The sequence below is a fragment of the Colletotrichum karsti genome, assembly GCF_011947395.1.
Source record: "Colletotrichum karsti strain CkLH20 chromosome Unknown Scaffold6, whole genome shotgun sequence".
Taxonomy (NCBI): domain Eukaryota; kingdom Fungi; phylum Ascomycota; class Sordariomycetes; order Glomerellales; family Glomerellaceae; genus Colletotrichum; species Colletotrichum karsti.
Genome location: NW_024065906.1, coordinates 1,025,389 through 1,042,948, shown reverse-complemented (window position 1 = coordinate 1,042,948; position 17,560 = coordinate 1,025,389). Strand labels below are relative to the sequence as shown.

General features: G+C 55.1%; 5 protein-coding genes across 5 annotated transcripts; 3 read left to right on the top strand and 2 right to left on the bottom strand.

The window, feature by feature from the left end:
* Nucleotides 1–4: 4 nt before the first annotated feature.
* On the bottom strand, nt 5–940 carry CkaCkLH20_02743 (uncharacterized protein; the record flags this gene model as incomplete). Its single annotated transcript, XM_038885462.1, has 2 exons — nt 5–686; nt 774–940. 2 exons carry the CDS (start codon nt 938–940, stop codon nt 5–7), a joined length of 849 nt encoding a protein of 282 aa, XP_038749393.1.
* Nucleotides 941–1,830: 890 nt separating this feature from the next.
* CkaCkLH20_02742 (uncharacterized protein) lies at nt 1,831–2,158 on the top strand (the record flags this gene model as incomplete). Its single annotated transcript, XM_038885461.1, has 2 exons — nt 1,831–1,978; nt 2,040–2,158. The coding sequence occupies 2 exons, from the start codon at nt 1,831–1,833 to the stop codon at nt 2,156–2,158; spliced, it is 267 nt and encodes an 88-aa protein (XP_038749392.1).
* A 1,090-nt stretch (nt 2,159–3,248) lies between these two features.
* Nucleotides 3,249–3,710, top strand: CkaCkLH20_02741 (uncharacterized protein; the record flags this gene model as incomplete). The annotated part of the gene is made up of 1 exon (XM_038885460.1): nt 3,249–3,710. The coding sequence occupies one exon, from the start codon at nt 3,249–3,251 to the stop codon at nt 3,708–3,710; it is 462 nt and encodes a 153-aa protein (XP_038749391.1).
* A 7,699-nt stretch (nt 3,711–11,409) lies between these two features.
* Nucleotides 11,410–14,141, top strand: CkaCkLH20_02740 (uncharacterized protein; the record flags this gene model as incomplete). The annotated part of the gene is made up of 3 exons (XM_038885459.1): nt 11,410–11,571; nt 12,142–12,647; nt 12,698–14,141. The coding sequence occupies 3 exons, from the start codon at nt 11,410–11,412 to the stop codon at nt 14,139–14,141; spliced, it is 2,112 nt and encodes a 703-aa protein (XP_038749390.1).
* Nucleotides 14,142–15,902: 1,761 nt separating this feature from the next.
* CkaCkLH20_02739 (mitochondrial f1f0 atp synthase subunit) lies at nt 15,903–16,769 on the bottom strand (the record flags this gene model as incomplete). The annotated part of the gene is made up of 3 exons (XM_038885458.1): nt 15,903–16,177; nt 16,525–16,609; nt 16,671–16,769. 3 exons carry the CDS (start codon nt 16,767–16,769, stop codon nt 15,903–15,905), a joined length of 459 nt encoding a protein of 152 aa, XP_038749389.1.
* Between the last annotated feature and the right edge of the window lie 791 nt (nt 16,770–17,560).

The window sequence follows — 17,560 nt, the reverse complement described above, 5'->3', positions numbered from 1 at the left end:
TAATTCAACCTTCCTTGGTGCCTCGTTTGGCAAAGCCAAAACCACCTCTCCCACTCCCATCTGGTCCACGTGGTGCTCGAATAGCCTGTTTCGGTTGATTGTCGTCCCTGGGAGTCGATTGTCCAGACTGCTGGCCAGAATCGCCGCCGCGTCTTTGCAGGGAGACACCACCGCCTCTCGGCGAGTAGCTGGGATCGAAGAGCTCTCGGCCGCTGTCGGACCGACCCACGTCATGCCTACTGCCGGGCCGTCTGCTGTCCTCCTGCCTGCTCGAATTGCCTCTGTGGGCCCCTCCTCGCCCTCGTCCCCTGCCGCGTTGGTTTCCTCTGCCGCCATCGCCAGACCCTCTAGGCGGCGTGACAGCCCCCGGGCTCGAGGCGCCAGACGAGGGGTTCGACTCCCCAAAAAGCCTAGCGCGGGCCTCCTCGTACCTGCGCTGCTTCTCCTCGAATTCGCGCTGCTGCCTGGCTCTGTTCTCCTCCGGTGTGAGCTGCGGCTTCTTCTCGGGCTTGTCGTCTGCGTCGTCGTCGGCGAGGGACAGCTGAGAGACTCCGGTGACGGGGTCGCGGCGGGCGATCATCTGGGGCGCAGGCTTGCGGCTAAGTACTTTGACCTGGGGCTTGAAACCGGAGGCCAGTGGGACGGCGGGTTGCGAGTCGAGGAAGTTCATGGGCGCCGGAGCGTCACTGTTGGGCAGCCGTGGTCAGTCAAGCTGCTAGTGAAGGAGGCACTCCGGATGCTTTGCAGAGTCCTGGATGGAGAGGCGGACTCACGCTTCTTCCCACAACTTGCGATTCGACTCGGCGTGCCGCGCAAGACGCTCTGCCTTACTCAGTGGTGCCTGAGGGTTGGGCTGCTGGGGCTGGGAGTCGAGCTTGTCGGCTTGCGCCTCCCAATCCTCGTCGTCCCATGCATCGGGAACAGGATCCTTCTTGCCCATCTTGGGAGTCGTGGGCCGTTGCAGGTTGCGTGTAAGAGCCCGTCGGGTTGATGCAAGCTGCCTGTCGAGCCTGCAAGGTGTCCAGGGAGTGATGCGAGGAGGAGAGGGGAGGAGCGAAGCGTTCGGTGACCGTACGGAGGCTGGCGGGTACCGGTAGCTATGGTGGCAGCATTGGAATATTCCGAAAAGCAATGCGGGAGATAATAAACATTCAGATCTGACGTTGATGGAAAAAGGTGGGATGAAGTTGACGACCTCGTCCTTGGCTCCGTTCCCTGAACCGTTCAGGTTCGGGGCTCTTTTTTGGTAGGTTTTATTTTGGCTTTCCCGCGGAGGGGCTGAACTCGGTCGGTACCTCCCGCTTGCAGTAATGGCCGCACAAAACCACGTACCGGCCAAGTCCCTCCTTCCGGGCACTTGTGTGGAGGGGCAGCGCAAGGGTGGGTGTCAGCAGGCGCTACATCGGATCTTGGAAACACCCTTGGAATGGTGGGGTTGCCCGGCCCGCGTGTGTGTGTGACGGGGTCGGACGTGGACAGAACAGGACGACGTCCCCATCCCCTTTGACATCTGCAAGTCAGTCAACTGCGTAAGCAGGGCGGATACTTGGACTCTTCGACTTTGGAAAGAAGGAAATAATCATTCTCTCCTGGTATCACCCAACACGATTCTTCGTCTATTCGGTTTTTGTCTCGGCTTACAAACCCTCATAACCTTGTTAACCCCCCGGCCTGGGCATACATTCCTCTTGGCGCATAATTAACGATTGCCAAATCGGGCCCTGCAGCAAGCCAACGGCATCAGTAAGCACCCAGCTCCAAGCAGCGCCCATGCTTCACAATCCTCTAATATTCACCAGGACTTGGACACACTGAGGATAACAAGAAACGATGGCGCAATCTGCCCAACTTCAGACACCTGGGCCCGAGGCGGGAGGTAGCGCCGGCGACGAGAAGGCGGCCAACTGGAACACCAAGAAGTTCCGGGAGGAGTACGAATCCTTCAAGGCCAAACTCGTCGATCAGCGCTTCGATCCGAGTAAGATCATCGCCGACGCTGCAGAAGGATGTGAGGACCGGACGGAGCTAACGTGGCCCAGAGCACTATCCAGACCCGCTGGGCCCCAGGAAGACTTCTGACGTTCGCAATAACCCAAAGAGTTCGAATCCGGAGTTTGAGAGGAAGATTGATCAGATCATCGCCGAGTACAAGGCATGATGCCGTCTCTGGCGGGCTGTGTAAGAGAGGGTTCTGGGTCGTCTAAAGAGGAGGTTGAGAGGGTGATGTACGAGTCTTGAGTTTGCTAGGGACGACAAGGTCGACCAGAAATTGCAAATCATCTTATTCGTTTGAACGTTCGGCTTCATTCAATATCTCCTTCGACTTCTTGGTCAGATGGCCCCATATTAACCGGGCATATATGTTATTCATTTTACAGCGCTCATTCCAAGAGAAATTCATAGGACGTGGACTGACGCTGCGGATATAATGGGAAGACCCCAACGCTGGTATGTCATCGTCAATGTACGCGACCTCTGCCCTCCGACGTGCTGAGTTGACCACAGACTACAGCTGCGCACTCATTGAGAACGTATGATGAGGGTTGGTTTGAGGGGTTCAGTCTCTGAGACGAGAAAAGAAGCCATTCTGGAGTCCTAAAACCGGGATGTCGAGAGATGCCCAAGTTGTTCATCTATGGCCTGGGCTTCTAAGGGTATGTTCAACCCACACTTGCAGAGATAGAGACGATGAAAGACCCCCAACAATGGCGACATCTTTCAAAGCAGATTCAAACTTCCTTCCAAAGGACCTTTCTTCCAGAAACACAATCAATAGCATCGTCACATTAGAGTGTTCAACATACAACAACACCTTTGTCACAGCCCCCTTTATCCATCCCACCTCTGCCCTCACAACTAATCTCCCAAAAAAAACCTCACATCAACACCCCTCTCTCATCCGAACCCAGAAAGACCTGCCTCACCTGATCATACTCGACAGTGAATTAATGAGGTCTGCCTCAGTCCACAAGGGCACCTCACAAACAGTCCAGGCTCAGTCCCGTCAACCATCGTCAAGAACCTCACAACCACCTCACACACACCAGACGAAAAACGCACCCGCGGGGATGGCTCCGCTCTGATTCACATCCGTACCTCCTTGATCTGCTATATACGACTTTGTAAATCCCCATTTGCTTCTTTCCTCTTCCAATACTCGACATCACCAAACCTTTTTCACATTGACAAAAAAACAAGAAACAAACACAAACATCTTCGAATACAACATCATCATCACAAGAGCAACGATGGCTTCGAAAAGTACCTCGCAGACCTCCAAGACGGATGGCTCTACCGAGGCGGCTGACCCGGTACTCGCCCTCTCGGCCCCGACCCCGGCCCCGTCTCCCCTGAACCCGTCCTTCCAGAAGCAAGGTACCTCGCCTCCTACGACATCCTCCAAGCTCATCCGACACAAAACTAACAAACGCGCAAAAGGCCACCAGTCCCTCGCCGCCCGCCGCGCCCACCGCCCCGAGGCCATCACCATCCCTCCCGCCTCCCCCTCGCCCTCCGAGCTCTCGACGATCAAGCTCGAAGACCTCGCGAGCCTCTCCCGCGCCTCCTCCGAGCTCCCGCTCCGGGCCCAGGGACCCAACACGAAGTCGCCCCGCGTGCTCATGAACACCAACACCTTCCGCTGGGTCAAGATGAAGGACGGCGTCTGGGTCAAGGTGAAGCGCTACCGCTTCATCATCATCCGCAAGTGAGCACGGCGCCGGTCCGGTTTCGAGTACGATTTTTGCTCTCCTCTTTTTGCGCGGAGTTTGGAAAGGCGTCGGCCCCGTCGGCTATCGTGGAATTGCGTCGTTCGATCAGCATGGGTGTTGGAACTCTTCTTCGGTATTTTGGCATTGGGATTGCAGAGCATTACCTGGTTGTATTAAAATCGCGGAGAAAGACGGAAAAGCATGTGATACCTTTGGAGGTCATTTGGCGGCGTTGCGTATAGAGTGGCATCTCGAAGCACAAGGAGTCTAGCATAGCACTTGTTCTTATAAAGACCTGTTTCTCTGCCGAGCAATAGTAATCTTTCTTGTTCTCTGCGTCATCGAGAAGCAAATCAGCCGCGCGAGCAACTCTACAAACGACGCAATCCTTGATATTCAGCTCGAGTTGCGTGATTGCGGGACATCAGGCCGTCAGAAGCAGCCAAATTCTGGTCCATTGCCGGGGATTCTTAAAACTCATTGTTTAGTAGTCGATCTCCCATTCGTTCCGCACATTCACCTGGTTCGGAGGGAAGCACGAGTCGTAGATAGTTTACGCGTATGTACAAAAGACCAGAAGCCTTGAATGGCACACAGTCACACCGATATAAGTCCATGATATTAAATCAACGTCGATAGCGGTGCCGACATATGGCCGAAATTTGGCAAGCTCGGGATTGGACCCCGGGTGCCAAGTCGTCCGTTTCCGGCAAGTTGAGCTACTCGTCGTTGGGAGCTTGCACATGGCAAGCCTGGAGCTACCCCTCATCGGCAGGATGCGGGTGGATTGACACCGGTATTGCATCAAAGGTGCATAGCCAAGGTAGCAGCGCGACGGTTTGTTGGAGATTAACTCCAAGCTTCAACGGGTCCTTTCGAGGCGTGGCTGCTGAACTCTCCTGCGAAGGTTAGAAAGCTAGAGCCCATCAAATCGACTGCCTATTCTCGGTCAAGAGCGTGCATTCTTCATGTGAAGAGGGCAGCTCGAAATGCACGAAGGGTCGTACGAACAAACAAGCGAAGGTTCGTCGGCATGTTGTTTCCGGGGGGGTTGAGGAGGGGTGGCAGCTGAGAGGAACTGGGTTCGAAGATTGGATAACAACCTTCTTTCTTGTCAAAGGAGCATTTGCGGGATTGGCGAGGTGCAGATCCGGCGGGTCGGGTCGAGGATTCTTCGGACGAGGATTGCTCGGGGTTGGGGTTGCGAAACGTTGACCAGAGACGCGCACTCTCGCACGAAGATGGGCGGACCGAAGAGAGTTTGGACGCCTGCAACAGAATCACGTACTGGTGACTCACTGCTGAGCGCTCTTGTTGGGGATGCGAATGTCAGCCATGCGCATGGGGGAGAAAGCCTCCAGCCTAGGGTATCGACAATCATTGGATGCCCAGTAGGAAGTAAATCAGATGCCGCGTGAGCGCGTCGCGAAACTTGATTGATGTCCTTGTCCTCGATGTTGCTAATAACCGCAACCTTGGTCGAGTGTGGTCCTGTTTGCAAGTTAGCTGCCAGACAGCTCAGCAAGTTGACCAGCTGCTGTATGCGCAATGGGCCTAATGACTCGTTGACGCAAAACCGCCATGTCTCGAACGCTGGGCAACGTCGGGTCGGATGGGAGCAGGATTGTTAGCTCGATGGGAGGACGAAGGACATGGAGAGACCGGTTGACGTAGTGGATTCCACCAGTTACGTAGCGGCGGGACAGTTGCTCCACCGCAGATGAACGGCGGGGTGATTGTCGGTTGTCGTTGGACTTGCGTCCATCTTGCACAATGCGTGGGGAAAAGTGCGGAGTCTGGAATCTTTGGGAATTGACGACGTTTCCAGGATGACTTGTGGTGGTCGTGTCATGGAACGTACAGACTTGGTTGACAGGGCTCTCCAAGTAAGCGTGAGGTTGCGACGACTGGACCGGTACCGATACCTCGACGAGAAAGGGGGCGACAAGCAGACCGGAAGGCACTCGCAAGTTTGTCATTTGACGTTGCAATATGTCCAAATTGCAAGCCGCTGCTGAGCCACCTCTCAACGTTGATTCGTGTGCCCTAGGGGCAAAATCTCTATGTCAGAAGACATTGTAAGCGCTTGTTTCCGGCCGGTCTTGCATCTGTTGAAGACGCGTTGTACTTGGTTGGACTTTCGTATATCTCGATCCGACGTAAACCCCTTCTCCTTAAGGAAGGAGACTTATTAGTCAAGTCATTTTTCTCTCCAGTTCTTACCTCAGCTGTCCAGTATTGGTATGGCAAAGCCGGTCCTTTGGTAGCCTGTAAAAAGCATGGAGTAGTATTGTAGGGCAGACCGGGCATACCAGTCGGCCGAGTAGGAGCACAACTGCCAGATCTCGGAAGGTGATAGGACACACTCCGCAGCCAATGTCGCAGTTCTGCGCTCTCCAGAAGCAAGCAACAGGGGAAGACAGACCGGGTTTAGATATGCGAGGGCTAAACAGGGCCAATTGTGTCTGATAATTGATCAGCTGAATATGCGTGCAGCTCGTACGGACTGGGTGTAAGCTGTGAAAATATTGTCCATTGCATCGCCCTAGAGGCAGCAAAGACAGGGGGCGCAGAAGATTGGTGGGGGCCGTCCCGAGACATTCGAATGCGAAGGAGACCTCAACGGTGATTTCCATGGCATCCATGGATATTCACAAGCAGAGCCCAGGTAGGAGAAGCCGGAAATAGGATTTGACGGCCGCTGACTGACTGGGCTGGCCGGAGCAAAACAACAGAGCCCCTTTTGGGCTCAGCAATACGATTCGAGCTTTGCTGCAGGCGAGCCGACGGAAAAGCAAAACAATTGCGACGACATGCTGGATGCTGCGACCTTATTAGGCGGTGCACAGCATCATAGCATTGCTCAGTCTTAGCCAATGCCTCGTTCCGAATTGATGTTGGTTTGCAGTTTGGTGGCCGGTTCGAGTCATCCTCCTTGTCAATCGAATCGTCGCCTCAACCCACCCCCGCGGTTCGCTCGCCCATGTCAACGAACCCTGAAGTATCCGTAGAAGGTGTGTCCCGCTGGCGCTGGCGGGGTCGGCATTCCGAGAGGATCCTCTGGACGGCGGTCTCGGAGGGCAGCCAACGCCGTGACCTGGCCCCCACCCGCGTGAGCCGAGCGTTTCGGTAAGAATAGGTTTTCGCAGACATCGTGTTGGGCTGCTGTCTGGCGTAACACAAGCACAAGCTGAAAGAGGTTTGATGGCGCATGCTCGCTCAGGTCCGGGCTGCATATCAAATATTGAGCGGTCGGTTGCGGCTTAAAGCTCGCTCAAACAAGGCGGTGGACATTCCTTCGACGGCGTCTTCGGTCCGTTCTAGAAAGTCATCTGGAACACTGTGGCCCTGTATCCGTAAGGTAATCAAGCAAGCCTAGCCGAACTGAGGGGCGGCGGACGAACAGAGCTGGAACATTTCGACTGACCCAGGCGAGATACATCAGCTTGGCGAAGACACAGAGTTAGAGAGTTAGAGGGTAAGATACCTGGTAGGAACGGCGCATCAGAAAGGTACATGGGTACCTAACCATGTGTCATGGCTGCTTGGGCGCGAGAAGAGGATCAGAAGAGGAGACGAGGGCGGGGGATGAAGTAAAAAGAGGAGCCGGTTCGATGTGTGCGTCTATGTGGACTCAGACTGAGCATGAGCAGACTGAGGGCAAACGCGGGTGAAAAGCCCGGCTTCGGGGGAGGGAGAAATTGCAATGATTACCTCTGCCGTTAGTGGACGGGATGGGATGCAGTTGTCGACAGGAGTATTGTCGATACCTCAAAGAGGCCAGAACAGCCCAGACCTGACCATCGACTTACAGTTGATTTGTGGAACAGAATCCGGGTCAATGTCCAGCAACATTTGCGAAAAACAAATAAAGAAGGGATGCAGGGCAGGGCAAACGACGGGAGGTACCCGACCCCAGGTATTCAGGCCAGCCAAGGCAACTTTCGTAGAGGCACGGGCGGCTCCCCGGTGGAAGACTTTGAGGTTCTTTCCTTCCGGGCCAAGTTTTTGTGTCGAAAGAGGTATCAAGCTTGTACCATCGTCACTGCCTCCTACCTCCTACCTTACCACAGTACTACCTATTTTCCCACGGCAGGTGCCTTTTGTATCTTTGGCCGCCGGCCGCTCCTTCCATGTTCCCGTGGTTCAGGCATCTGGTAAGACTGGACACTGGACCGCGACTTGTACATCACAGGGCATCCAGCATCGTCAACCTGAGGCTGGACATCCGAAAATATCCCAGTTCCATTTCTTTTAAAGCTCTGCCCATGGCACTGACCGCAGCTGCACCACATGCTAAGGTAATTGGTGTCGTGTCGTCAGGCATCTCGAACCTCGCAAGTCGATATTCTACCTATGGTTCCATTTTACCGAGCGAACCGTCGTCCTGCCTTACCTAAGGGCTGTACGAATACCTAGGTATGCTACCTATCCATGGATGTTTGTGTCTCTCACATTCACCAACTCACTCAGGTCCACTCCGCCTCTCACCTCATCTTTTTCGCCTCGCCTATCAGCTTTATTACACGCTTGATATCGCCTACCTGACCTTCCTCCAAACGGCATCCTACCTGACCAACCTCCCCTCTCCATCTCTTTCCATACGTCGTCGACCTTACGGATTGACCTGAGGTACCTGTTACCTTTATTGGTATCAACCAACCAACTCCACTCCCAACGTCTTGGTCGGGTCTTCTCCGTACGAACCCTCCGCCCAAAGTGCCACTTCACGATCCGCTCGCCGGGAAAGCGTCTTCTGACTGGACGGTCACATCGCCGACTCCCTGGCATATTCGGGCCTTGGGCCAGTCCACGTCCACGTCCATCGCCTTCTACCGCGTTGCGTTGTCGCCTTCGCCCCACTGCCACACACGACCTACGACCTGTCCAGCTGCCCTGTCCAGCGGTTCAGCACCTCACCTCAGTCACCTCAGACAAACTATTACAAGGCCCTGGTCCAGCGAAGCAGCCAGTCTCGAGCAGCCAACAAGCAAAAACCGCCAGCAACACAGCAGGCCTCACCTGGACTCACTCGCGATTTCCCCTCTTCCCTCCACCCGCCCGCATCCACTCTCTCACGCACACACCACCCACGAAGCACACAAGACTCGAGAGTCTCCTCACCGTCCAAAGCAGGCAGTGGGCAGAGTCGACGCTGCGGTGCCTTCACTCCATTCCCACTTCTCGACTTCTCACCCCGACGAGAGAAAAAAAAAGTCTCCAATTCCAACTCCAAAAAATCACCCAACTTCCCGCCCACCACACCGCACCTGCTGCTGCGACTTCTTTCTCACTCAACCTCGAACACCACCACCACCACCACCGCTGCGATTGCCACCACCACCACCACCACACCTCGCCTTCGCCTGCCTTTGCCTGCGTCCGCGGCTGCCACAAGGGACACACGCCTGCTGCGCAACCATCGTGTCGACCAATCCGTCGGCACCGCTGCGATATATCGGCCTGTTTTGACGCCCATCACGGATCTGGGCCTCTGCCTCGACTAGGCCTCCTCTTTCCATCTCCATCCCAACGTACCGTCTTTTAACAGCCAGCTGCCCACCATGTCTGGCTCCGAGGGCGCACATGCAAACACGAGCACCGGTGGCTTCGACTTGTTGAAGCGGGCGACCCAGGCAATGATGATGTCAGGCCCAACCCCCAAGTGAGTGCACTTCCATAGGTTCTCTTATGCATCCCGTCCCTTCCTGCCTTGCCTTACCTTGCCTTGCCTTGCCTTTCATACCCACCTCACCGATTGATTGATTGATACGGGTTCGCTACCTGCGTCTCACCTGAGCTTTGCCCATCCTCTGCACCATTCTCTTTGTTCTGTTCAAGTCTCTGTCCCTCCCTGCCGCTGCTGCGTTGCACACAACATTCCTCTCATGTCACCTTCTTTCTGTTCTGAAAATTTATCCACCCCCCTGGCCAGTGGCCTGCGCTGCGTCAACGCCGGCTTAGTCAAAGCTCTTAGGGACGCTACCTTGAGGCAGTTTGCCTACCAGGTGCCTCAGTTGGCCTGAGTTGCTTGATATCGGGCCTTGGCCCGTAGGGTACTTCCTGATTGGCCCTACCCCAGTTTGTGTAACTGCTTTCCAAAGCTGGAGAAGCTGGAGTTCAAGATGTTCTTCTTCTTCTTCAAGTTACCTCATGGCATTGTTCGGCTGCAATATGTCATCGAGGCCTCACAAGCCCCTCGTGACAACGCGGCTGCTGTGCCTGGCCTGAAGCCGGAGTCGGACCCGGGCCTAGATCTGGACCCTGGACAATAAGCCTCCCCTCTCAAAGGTTGTCCCCTCCTTGCGGCTTGTCTTCGCGGCACACACACACATGCTACCTCGAAGCGTGGCGATGGAGGGGTGGTCGGTGGTCGGCCAACGACGAGCTTCTCGGGAACAAGTACCACGCACGGGTTGCTCCCGCTCTTGATGCTTGTTGAGGCATTGGAGGACTCGAGTTCCCTCATCTGGCTAGTGTCGGTTGCATCAGACTGCCGTCAACGGCCCTTTCAGTCTACCGCTGCTTCTGCTGGATGACCCCCAGACGATCCCGGACGGACGGCCGTCCGAGGCTGCAAGCAAACTGAGCCCGGCCGGCGCCTTTACGCCTCTACGCCTTTTTGCTGATTCTGCATCTGCTCCTTGCTCCTTGCTCCTGGCTCCTGCACCCCCCGCGCCCGTTCTGATGGCGCCGGACAATCTTACCTGACGGCCTGGGGGCGTCCTAGTCCGCAGCTGGTCATCCCGCGAAGGCCATTGTCGTGTGTGATATACGACGCATCCAGGTCGCCGAACCACCAAATTCAGTCTCTTGCACATGCAAATCGCTGCATTACCCCTCGTCCCATCGCTTCCCCTGCCCGCTTACCTACCTCACCTCACCTCTACCATTGTACATGCCTTTCAACTTACCTGAGGCACGGTACATTTACCCCATCCCACGCTTACCTGAACCCCTCGTTCGGCCGCCAGTGCGGCGACGAGACTAAGAATTGCAAATAGAGGAGCCGGTGCCAGTGCTTGCTTGGAATGCCTTATCAAAGTTGAGGCCTGACTCGCATGTCTAATGCCCAGCGGCAGCGGCAGCGGCAGCAGCCAGCGGTAGCAGCACCTAACAGCACCGGGCTGCCTATTACCCAGGTAGCACCGGTTCCTCTACAGTTGCCAGTCAGCATCCAATTCCTTCCAGCCTCTACCCCTTTGGTCCCGAGTCTCTTGAGGACCTTTCTCCCCCTCTTCCCCTCCAACCGCCTGCCCCGCCATCTACCTTGACTGTTCACGAAAAGAAGCCCGCCAGGGTGTATTCGGAGACAAAACCCACTCTGCCCATTTTCCCATTCGACGCATGTCTCTTTGAGCCATTTGCATCATCCCCCTCGAATTGCACTACCGGCTAGCTATTGCGACGGCATCCTTGCTTCCACCCAGCCAAAGAGGACGAAAAATTTCCCCGTTCTTTTCCGTCAGTGGAATGGCCATAACCCTCTCCTAACTCCGCCTCCATCGCTTTTGAGTCACTCACTCGAAGCCGTCTTTCAATCTCACCAGATTGGTTATGGGCTTGGCAGCCGTCATGAGCTAGCTGCGTACTCCTCCAGTTCGCCTCCGCTCTTCGCACCGTCGCTCAGCGTGTTTACCCCCCTTCTTATCGTGTTATCCGCCGTTATCTTCACTTCGCGCTCTTACCGACGCCAATAATGATGAACCTCACCGTTGACCACCGAAGCAGGGCTGCCGCCGCGTCTGACGACGATGGAGCGGATCAAATCGGCTTTGACACGCCCCGCTCCGGCGTGGCAACTCCTCAGCCCGACCTACATGACAAACGCTTGCCGGGCATCATGAGCTACTTCGGCCAGGTTCGTACAGATTCTATTCACAATTCTGTATCTGCCCCCGTCGCGTCGGATTCTTTGCGAGGGCCATCTGTTTCTGGTCCCTCAAACGAACAAGTCGAGAAGCAAGGGACGACCTCTCAGGTCAGCTCAGTGGTTGCCATGCCCTGTGGCGAATCTGAACCAATGTCCCCATCACTTCCCTGCCCCGAGCCGCGAGCACCATCACAACGTACTGCATCCAAGGTACTGCCGGGAACACACCACTACCCGACGCCGCCGATATCACGACGGTCGTCGATGGGGCGTCCCACGAGAAGTCTGTCATTGTTGCACGGAGACGGACGGTCCGCTGCATCCTCATCTGCGCGACCGTTGCTCCAAAAACGCTCATCAGACTTCCCGACGACAAAGTGCCGCAGTCTCACCCTCATGTCTCAACCCTCAAGCATGGTCACTACTTCAGTCGTCCACGCTCATCACATCTCAAACCCCAGTCTTCCCCCGCCCACTACACCAATGTCTCGTACACATTCCCAGATTGGTTCAGCACAGGAAACCACTCTCCTTGACAACTCTTCCTCACTTGATCAGCTCAGGAGGCTAACACAAGTCGCGGGCATCAAGAGTGGTCCACCAACCCCCACCCGAGCCCTTTCAGCAGCCCAGCCTTCTGAGGAGAGGTCAGGCTCCAAACGAAGCAGTAATGAGACGGTGCCTCCCAGTGGCACACAGACGCCGAGGGGCACCACTGGCGCGCAAGTACCTGCCGCCAAGGGCAAGCTCACGATCAAGATCGTGGAGGCGAAGGGCCTGAGGCGCGCCAGGGACCCTTACGTCGTTGCCGTCTTCCAAAGAAGCGAGCTTATCTCGGGAGGCCCGCGTTCCGTGGAGGAGGAGGAAGAAAACGTGAACCTGCCGCCGCCGTCCATGGGGGGCATTCCGATCCAGAGGCAAGGAAGCGACTCAGGACGGCCGGCCATGTCTATTCCGATGCGCAGCCGCCAAAGCAGCAACACCAGCATCTCAGACTACAACACCTTCCGCAACAAGTCGAAACTGTTCTTCACTCGTCCGAAGTGGGATGCCGAGGCAGAGTTGTAAGTTGAGACTGCATTCCAGCCCAGTGACATGAGACTAATTTGTACAGCGACGTTGTCGATTCCAACATGCTGGTGGATATTTCCGTCTACGACCACAGCGCGAATGGCGAGGAGTTCCTTGGCCACGCCGATTTCCAGGCCAACAAGGACCCCAGCAACCCAGTCCGCGGCTGGTTTGCGCTCCGAGGCCACGCCGACACCATGGCTGAGAACACGCCTACCGGAGAAGTCTACGTCGAGGCCGTCTACCAGCGCACTGAGAGGAAGCATTTCGGCCCCGAGGACTTCCAGATCTTGAAGCTCATCGGAAAAGGAACGTTTGGGCAGGTCTACCAAGTCAGGAAGAAGGACACGGAACGGATTTACGCCATGAAGGTCCTCTCCAAGAAGGTCATCGTTCAGAAGAAGGAGGTAGCTCACACCGTTGGTGAGAGGAATATCCTGGTCCGAACAGCCATGTCGGATTCGCCCTTCATCGTGGGTCTCAAGTTCTCCTTCCAAACGCCATCAGACCTCTACCTGGTCACCGATTACATGTCCGGCGGAGAACTCTTCTGGCACCTGCAGAAGGAAGGCAGGTTCGATGAGCGAAGAGCCAAGTTCTATATCGCGGAACTTATCTTGGCCATCCAGCACTTGCACAACAACGATATCGTCTACCGAGACCTGAAGCCAGAGAACATCCTCCTCGACGCAAACGGCCACATCGCCCTCTGCGATTTCGGCCTGTCCAAGGCCAACCTTACCAAGAACGACACAACCAACACTTTCTGTGGAACGACGGAATACCTCGCCCCCGAGGTACTTCTCGACGAGTCAGGATACACCAAAATGGTCGACTTCTGGTCCTTGGGTGTTCTCGTCTTTGAGATGTGCTGTGGATGGAGTCCCTTCTATGCGGAGGATACCCAGCAGATGTACAAGAACATTGCATTTGGCAAAGTCCGTTTCCCTAGAGACACCCTGTCGCAAGAGGGCCGCAACTTCGTCAAGGGCCTGCTGAACAGGAACCCAAAGCACCGCCTGGGCGCAACAGATGATGCTGAGGAGTTGAAGCGTCACCCATTCTTTGGCGACATTGACTGGGAGCTCCTTGCGAAGAAGCTCATCACTCCTCCTTTCAAGCCCAAGTTGACATCTGCCACGGATGTGTCCTACTTTGACCCGGAGTTTACCAATGCGCTGGATAACAACGGCTCACTGAACGAACGGGCCGCGGCCCTTTCCAAGGGCTTTGCCACATCCACACCCCTTTCACCATCAGTGCAAGCCAACTTCCAAGGCTTCACCTTTGTTGATGAGAGTGCTCTTGACGATCACATGAGGGATAAGAACCGATATGATGATGAGGAGATGCATGACTCTCACCACCAAGACGAGGACTGGGACGATTTAGAAGAAATGAACCAAAGAGGCAACCGGATGAGCGGCATAGTGCGCACAACCACCAACGATGAGCAAATGGTTGGAGGTGGCCATTTTGACGTTTAAGGGTTCTGCTATTGGATCAGCCTTTCCGTCTTTCAGTTCTATTTTGAGGACAAGAAAAAGTTCATTCCAGCCTGTTTCCTTTCACAACCAAACACACGGTCGTCTTTACGAAGTCAAAAAACGAACATTCATGGATTCAGTGCATAAGGGCGGTCAACCTTGCATGTGATAATTACGGGTGTACTCGGTATAACGGCGTTTTGGGCTGAGCGATGAAGTTGGGGGTCCTGCCTGATTGGTCTTCAGAATGCTGCTTTTTTTTCCAAGCCGATCGAAGCACCTACAGAATACGCTTTTTGATGAGAGTCTGGATACCGATGGGTGGCTGCTGACATTGGTGACAATGTTCCCCAATCGCCCATTCTCATGATGTCCGTCTCGCTCTTCTTGCATGTTCCAGGCCAGCACAGGACTTTCCTTTGGTGCGGAGAGAAAACGAGTTGTTTCTCGTGATGGGGTGGGTGGATTAGCATTTGGGTTCCCTCGTCAGAATGACCTCGGTGATTATTTTGGGGAGGTCGTTCTTTTCGAATCGAGTTGGCTCTGCATTGAATCCGAGGCCTCACTGTTTCTGGTGATTTTTTTTGGTCGAGCCCAAGGGAGAGGTCGAGTCGTCTCAAGAGAACAGAGGAAGAAAGAGAAAACAAAGAGACAGAGAGGAAGAGAGGAAGAGAGAGAGAGAGAATGGGAACGAAACTGAAGCAATGTTGTCTGTAATAAACTAATTAGCTAAAGACACATCGTTCCCCCCCTTTTACACCTTTTGCCTGAATATCTCCCGAGACGTGTGTTCATGTGGTTCGTTTACGGCGACAGTCAGGAAGGGAAGCAAGGGGGTTGGTTGAAAGACAGCGGACGTGGTCGATTGGATGGATCGTGTACACGCCAGTTGATACTGGATCGTGGAGATGGATGACTCTAGCACACGAGTTCGCATGAATATGCCCAGCTGTTCGTCGAGAGTGGGGCCCGTAGCATGAGTCTGTCTGTAGGGACTTGTTTGTTGTTGTTTTGAAGTGGGTTGGTTGGTTAGTTAGCTGGGTTTGGTTGCTGGGATCGACCGCATTGACGACCCAACTTCGATATGACTCTTGAGGACGGGATTCAGTTATGCAAATGATTCTCAGGGTCTTTGGGCGTCCCTCTACGATGGTCTTTTCGTAACCTGTTTACTTCGAGGTGTTCTGGAGTTTTCTGGTAGACAGAAGGGTGATCTTCCGGAATGTTCCGGGTCCACATATCTGGACCGCCCGTCGGTGTCCGATCTGGTGACGGTAGTTTGGATAGATGTTGCGGCGTTGTCGATATTGCGGCTTGGAGCAAGCTGCAAGTTGAGGTCGAAGATGTAATGTAGACAGCGAAGAATATCCGGATGCTGACGAAGTATGCCAGTATGAATCCCTTCATTGTGCAGGCGCTTTGTGAGTTCTATAGCACACACACGACGTCCCAGGCGAGAGGACGAGCAATAACACCAAAGAATGAAGCATGCGGATAGCATTTCCTAGCCACTGAGGTTCAGTCGGACAATATACACGGGATTACCACCTCCCAGCACACCATTTCCCCTCGGAAATTTTTCACTGCTTCCCCTTCTTCCTACCACCACTTCTCCCCTACCCTTTCGTTCGGCAGATGACAAGGAAAAGCGCTTTTTCCTCTTGTCGTTAGAGTCGACGAGGAATTCTCGGACGATCGGTCGACGTCGTTTTATTTCGATGCAAAATTTTGTCGGTCGACGGGGGTTTTATAAAAATGCGTTTAGTGGTGAGCCTCCTCCTCGTCCTCCTCGATCATGAGCCAGTCGCGCTGGGCGGGCTGGCCGCCGGCGGCGACGGCGGAGGCGTCCTGGCCCTCGACCTCGACGGCCATGCTCTCGTACTCCTTCAGGCTGGCGGCGAGGTCGGCCTCCTCGGGGGACTTGGGGGTGGCGGGGATGGAGAAGGTCTGGACCTGGCCCTGGGCGTCAGAGTCCTTGACGGGGGCGGGCTTGTAGGCCTTGAGCTCCTTGAGGTAGAGCTCCTGGACGAAGTCGGCTGTATCGGGCAATCGGGGTTAGCGACGGTATCTCCAGCTGTGTTGATCGACGGCGAGCGTGCGTGCGGGGGAAGGGGCGACGAGGGGGCTATGAAGTGATGAAATAGTCGTAGCGATTATCGATGATCGGATTGGGAGCATGGGGATAGAACGTGTTCGATGTCGTTGAGGTCTGGGTTGATGATGGGCCGATATCGTCACTCGCAGCTTCGGAGCTTTGCCTCCCTTGGCCGCGCCGGCAAGCCGGACCAAAGCCAACCTCCCCACCACGCATCGGCCAACAACCATTGACAACAACGACGACGACGGGAATCGAATCTTGTAGGAGAAAAGGATGGTTACGAACCTCTTCGCGAGACCGTGGGGACGATGAATCCCCTCATCTGGACGGCGCTGGGCCTCGCCAGCCGAGTGACAGCCGAGACGGCGCGCTATTACCCTCACACGTCAGCTTTTTTTTCCTGTCGGTTTGCCTTGGTCTTCCCGACCGACCGACCGCGCGAACCACCACCCAACACCAACCCGCATCATCAAGACTGGGAAAATCAAAGGGTCGGAACTCACAGTAGCTCTGGACAATTGGACGAGCATCTTGAATGTGGGTTGTGGCTGGCTCAATTGGGGAGGAGGAGAACGAGAACCGCGCGGGGGGGGAAGGGGGATGAGGAACGGTAGAGGTGGTTGAGGGTTTTGTACGGATGGGACTGTAAAAAGCTGGAGAGTGAACGAGCCAGCGAGCAAGACCAACCAGACCCAGGCCCAGCAGCAGAGGAGCCGGTTGGACGACGCAGTGATCACCGCTGCGGACGTGTGTGCCTCAGGCCACTTTTTTCTCTAGGTTCCATTGTCGGCTGGTTTTCTTTTTTTCTTAGGCGCCTGGCTCCACCTCGGGGAAACGAGGAGCAGAATTGGTTGGCGGTGGGCTGGAGATGGCAGTCACGTGATGCATTCTTTTCCCACCGCCGAACTACCTTTAGCGCCCAGCTAATAGCGGTCTACGCTGCGGCAGGCTTGTTGGTTCTCTGCTGCAAGAGCGGTTTCGTCAGTCCACCGACATCATGGTCTCCCCACGGGGCCTCCCTAGCGACACCAAACGTTCGGATCTGCTTGGCCGTAGCTCCTTGCGATCTGGCTAGCTGGGTAGGAGAGCTCTCATCTTGGGTTCTGTATGACCTCACACCTCACAGACATCGGACTTGTCGTCACCATCCATCCCATCGTCTTCGTCTGGTCTTCGATCGAGGACGTGTCACTGACACCACCGTCGTCCGTCCAACTTCTGTTGTCGTCTGGCTCTCACTTGGTCACAAATAACGTCTCTTGAATGGGGGTGAAAGCGAACGATCAAGTGATCATGAATTCATAGCCTCGTCGTCATCGAG